The 5583-nt window shown below is 38.0% G+C and overlaps 1 protein-coding gene across 1 annotated transcript; it reads left to right on the top strand.

The window, feature by feature from the left end:
• Positions 1–804: 804 nt before the first annotated feature.
• LOC127647074 (neoverrucotoxin subunit beta-like) lies at positions 805–1433 on the top strand (the record flags this gene model as incomplete). The annotated part of the gene is made up of 1 exon (XM_052131154.1): positions 805–1433. A coding segment is annotated over one exon (552 nt), but the record flags the coding sequence as incomplete, so codon positions are not given.
• Between the last annotated feature and the right edge of the window lie 4150 nt (positions 1434–5583).

Raw genomic sequence — 5583 nt, 5'->3', positions numbered from 1 at the left:
TATTTCACTACTAACAGCAGTCAAGCAGTCTTCGACTGTGATCGAGTCATCTGGTATACATTTACAGCCGTTCCGGGCTGTTAAGGCAGCAAACCCGTCAGAGTCTGCCGACATTTCCACAACCCCTAACAGCCAACTACAAAACAAAACAAAATTATTAAAGAAAAAGGAAAAAGGGGAAAAAACTCACTCAAACCGCCACTAGCTCAAACACTCACGCGCTCCTCCCAGTCACTCCGCACATGCGCACAGACAGAGAGAGAGCGAGAGAGAGAGAGAGAGAGAGAGATGTTCTCTGTGTTATTTCAGATAAAATCACTTTCAGCACTTTGAAGGAGTTCATTTTCTATAACTGTACGGTTATGAAGTAGTTCAGGTTTGTTGATCTCATTACAGTTTCATATCAAAGATTCATACAGTCAATATACAAGATTCACAGAGTCGTGCAGTGTAGACATTGATCAAGCAAACAAATCAATATTCAAACTATTTTAATTACTTTTAAGATCCATGGAAGATTACACAGCAATTACAATCACAACAATAAACACTCACTTTATATCCCACAATGCATTTTATCACAGATGTGTGAATTGTGTTTCAGGTGAACTGAATGTGATGTCATCATTTGTGTGTGTTTGTGTTTTTATAGTGTGAATCATGGAGGAGAGTTCAGGATTACAGCAGGACCACGCAAATGTAGGTCTACAAACACACACACACACAAACACATACACACACACACACATATTTAGTGATTGTTGTGTTGTGTTTTTTCTCTTCTTGTGTTTAGGGGTCTGTGATCTCACACTGGATTCAAACACAGCACACACTGAACTCATTCTGTCTGAGGGGAACAGGAAGGTGACGCGTGTGAGAGAGCGTCAGTCATATCCTGATCATCCAGAGAGATTTGATGAGTATCATCAGGTCCTGTGTAGAGAGAGTCTGACTGGACACTGTTATTGGGAGACTCAATGGAGTGGAGATGCTTGTATATCAGTGTCATATAAAGAAATCAGCAGGAAAGGATTGAGTGATGACTGTGAGTTTGGATGCAATGTAAACTCCTGGAGTCTGTGGTGCTTTAATGACAGATTCACTGCCTGTCACAATAATAACAGCACTTACATACCTCCCCCTTCACATGACTGTAAGAGAGTAGGAGTGTATTTGGACTGTCCGGCCGGCACTCTGTCCTTCTACAGCGTCTCTGACACACACACACTCACACACTTACACACATTCAACACCACATTCACTCGACCCCTCTATGCTGGATTTAGAGTTTATCCTGATTCCTCAGTGAGTCTGTGTGAAACTGAACATCAGAGACACACACACACAACTGGATGAGTGAAATATACTCACTATATCAATTACTCTCAAATGTTCAATTACAAATGATATAAAAATGTCTATATATATATATATATATATATATATATATATATATATATATATATATATATATATATAAAGAAAATAATGTGAGTGTTATAAACAAGTACAACACAAATGTATGTTTGCTCTCTTGAAGCTGTTAAATTAGATCATTAGATCCTTCAGCTTTGTCTAAATGTGTCTAAACTATTCCTTTAACTGTATTTAGTGTTCACTGTTGTCCTGCAGGTGTCATCATCAGTCTATGATCTTAAGATGCTCTTAGCACTGTATGATTACTCTATTACTCTACTGTCGTTAATCTATGAGCAGTTTGAAGTGCTACTTAAAGGAATACTCCAGCTGTGGGAAGATGAATGTGTATTTAATAGTGGTCATTTATGTAGTAGAAATGTGAAATTATTTTTGAATTTGAAGCATTCTAGACTGAGAAAAGGCAAAAAATGTATTTTTTACTCATGTGGCTGAAAGACAACAACTCCCAGAATGCACTTGCTTTGCCGCACTTACGAGGCCACTCCCAAACCACGATTATGCCGGGTGTCCAAACTCTGTACATTACGTCTTAGTAACAAAAAGAAATACAAAACAAATACTCACTTTACACTAAGCCGTCCATTTGTTCCTGCAGGCTTTGGCTGGCGTTTCCAATTTATCTTTGGGATCCTGAAATAAGTTTCCAGGACCCCCCTGTCCATGTGTGGTACAAAACTTGGGTGCTCAGTTACACATGCTAGCGGTGCAGTTTCATCGGCGGATTCAGCGATCTCATGCAGAAGAAAATGGCATCGCTGAAATTCGCGACAGCAATAGGACTCTCTATCTGTTTGCATAGACGCACAGCGACAGCACTGACACCACCAGTTCGCCCCAGCTCGAGTCTGGCCGGGCTCTTCCTCCTGACCGCCAAGCAGGTCTTGCTCCCCTGCTGCAGCAGCTGCTCCGGCCGCCTCTTGTTCCTCCATCTCCCGCAACTGTTCGTCGCTGTATTGCGGCTCGTATAGGTAGCCACGAGCATCCGATTCACACAAAAGATCTTCGAAATCCCCATCTGTCATTACTTCAAAACTTTCTTCCGCCATCGTGATTAGACTATTATACAAAGTTTTACAGAGCAAGAGCCTGTTAGCTTAGCTTAAAGATGGCTGACACTATCTTTACATTCTATGAGTAAGATCCCGCCTCATATGGGCGTGGTGAAAACATGCGGAACTAGCTACTAATACTGGCTGTAGTTTAAAGCCTCTGTCCCAAAAATCCTCCGATGACGCAAAATGACGATTTTTGCGTCATCGGAGGATTTTTTCCAGACTAAAAATGACATTTTCTCTCATATCATGGGGATATGAGGGGGAAGCAGGGTAATTCGAAAATACTACTGGTTTTCTACTGATACAAAGCTTAATGCTACATCCTGGAGTATCCCTTTAAGTTACAAAACTAAAATGAATCATTAGAAGGATTTTACGATCTACTTCGGCTTATACAATGTTTTTGGGGGGAGAGGTCCTGGTTACCATGTGCTGTTTTAACACACGTTGCCCCCTGTGTATGTCAGGACATGCAACTGTATTCATATGTATCAGTCATGGTCTATTCTAATTCAACATAAACAGCCAAAACAATGTGTGCTAAAGAAGACCTCTGAAAAATGATGTGTGCTTGTCCCTTTAGGGAGGCGTCTCAAAGCACAGATAGAATCTTCTTTTCATTCTAAAATGGAAGTTTGTGTGGAATAATTAACACAATTGTTGAACTCACATGAACTGATTTAAATGCCATGACACACAAATGTTTAATTGATTTTTGAGCAGTTAACCTGATGCAAGGAATATTTGCCGCCATCTCCATTCTTTGAATTGCTCTTTAGATGGATCGATATTGAATGTACGTGGAATCTCAGGAAACTGTTCCACACTTTCTTTTGCCTTTGAACAAAATGAACAATGTTTGTTATAGCAGCAGAGATTATAAAAAGACATACGGTTAATTAATCTCAATTAGAAGACTTTTTGTCAATCAATGTCTAAACTGACCAGTTTATCAGATTTCATCACAGTTTTAAAAGATTCATCTAGTCATTAAAAGGTTACCTGTAAGACATCTCACAACTCGTTGCATCTTTTGGACTGTGTGTGAAATGTGACCAGACTTTCTCTGAATATTCACCCACTCTTCCTTTCTGAGCCGGTTCAGATGCATCCTGAAGTACTGTCTGTGTTTCAATACAATTTACACCATTTTCCAAATGTCCGGAAGAAAATGTAACTTTACAAGTGTACATCTTTTAATAATTATTTATTGGTGCGTTCATGTGAGTCATGTAATGAAATGAAGACGGTCTTACTGAAACTTTTGGGATGCAGTAACAATCACCTGTCAGTAAAATGACATCCCTGACCAATCAAGTCACTCCTCTGTGTCTCATAAATCTGAGAAATCGACAAAATTGACTCTTCATGATAAATGATTGATTTGAGAATCTAAATGTAGATTTTCAGCAGATAGACTTGTATTTTATTTCAAATGTAATAGCTTTTCATTTACCCTCTGTAGCCATAGCAAAAAATATTTGAAAATATAAACATAATGTATTAGGCAATCTATAAAACAGCCAGTAAGATGGATTAATATGATACCTGCAAAAACATAATAATTTTTTAAATATTAGCAGCTCAAGTTTGCTTCGGAAAGGGGTGAATAATTCTGTGTGTTCTTGTTGTTGGCCAATATGAATTCACTTACAGATTGATATACCAGCTGTTTTAAATATTTGATCACATTATTAATTAGTTTGCAGCAGTTTCCGCATACACTATGTACTATATCAGGGCCCTTGGGGGTGGGGGTGAGGGGGTACAGGGTGGTAACAAATATAAAACAATAGGGTGGCAGGGGCACAAAGTTATACAATATTGTACATGTTATTATTAATGAGAATTATACTATTGTAATTAATAATTATTATGTTTCCAGGTCAAACTGACCCTATCTGGTTTTAATACAATTTATCAAAACTCACACTGTGAAAAATAGTGAATAGTAACCATTGCAAACAGCAAAACCATCAAAACAGTATTACATTATGACAAAATTCAATAACATTACAAAATATAACAAATACGAAAAGATGACAAATCATACTGTATTTACCATATTTAACATTTTCTAATTGTATTTAATATTTTCATTTGAACAAAATGTGAACATACTGTACAGTCATTACAACCAGTAATTAAAACTTTTAAAATGTCTTATAATGTTTGTGCTTTTGGAAATGGACCTTCACCATCCATAATTAGGCTTATTATTTGACATTTTAGGCTCTTTTGGAACACAGATGTCCTTTTTGCAAATGTAATAGCTGCAAGTGTAATTGTTTAATGAATATTATTTTAATTTGTTCATATCTCTGTGTACTTTCACACACGTGGTAGATGTGTGCGGGAATTCTGCGTTGTGACGACGGAACTTGAGGTAAAGTTTATAATTGTGTGCAAAACAATCCCGCACCCTGTTCAGGTCCTGTTATAGTACATACACGTAGTATTACTTTAATTTAACATGAGTAGTTAGTACCTTGAACCCGATAACTTTGTCTCTTTTGATATTTGATGATAACTTGATGATGTTGTCTCAAGTCTCGTCGTAATTTCTTCATGACTAAAGCAGCGGCGCGTGACCAAGTAATCAGTGTAGCACGCAGCCCCCTCTGGTGGTGAAAATAATCACTACATCATTGCTCTGGTACTCCGCGGGCTATATTGATCGGACTTTTTGTCGTGTATTTGCGGCATTTCTGGGGACGTCTGGTCAACTTAGTGTAAATCATGTTTTAAGTCTTCATGATTTCTCTTGAGAAATCGCTCTTTGAGCATTGTAAATGCACTTAAGATGTTTTATAGTTTTAAAACAACGTCTTGTGTGCACAGTTTAAATTTATTTAAATTCTTATTTTCATAATAATCCGGTTTCAGCAGAGAGGTAAATCCCGCTGAATCTCTCACGAGAAGTGAATCAAGTTCTCTCACGTGATTGGTTGTGTGCAGTAAACGTCACTCATTCATGTGCACTCTTTCATGTGCACCAGCGAGTAATCTAATGTTAAAGTCAGAATTTTAAGCGGGAGTTCAGCCAAGATGGCGGAAAGACTGGTTGTGCGTTTCCACTGAGGAACAC

This window comes from Xyrauchen texanus, chromosome 7 (genome assembly GCF_025860055.1).
Source record: "Xyrauchen texanus isolate HMW12.3.18 chromosome 7, RBS_HiC_50CHRs, whole genome shotgun sequence".
In the NCBI taxonomy this organism is placed as follows: domain Eukaryota; kingdom Metazoa; phylum Chordata; class Actinopteri; order Cypriniformes; family Catostomidae; genus Xyrauchen; species Xyrauchen texanus.
The sequence above is the reverse complement of the archived record's forward strand: the minus strand, read 5'-3'. Positions and strand labels throughout refer to the sequence as shown.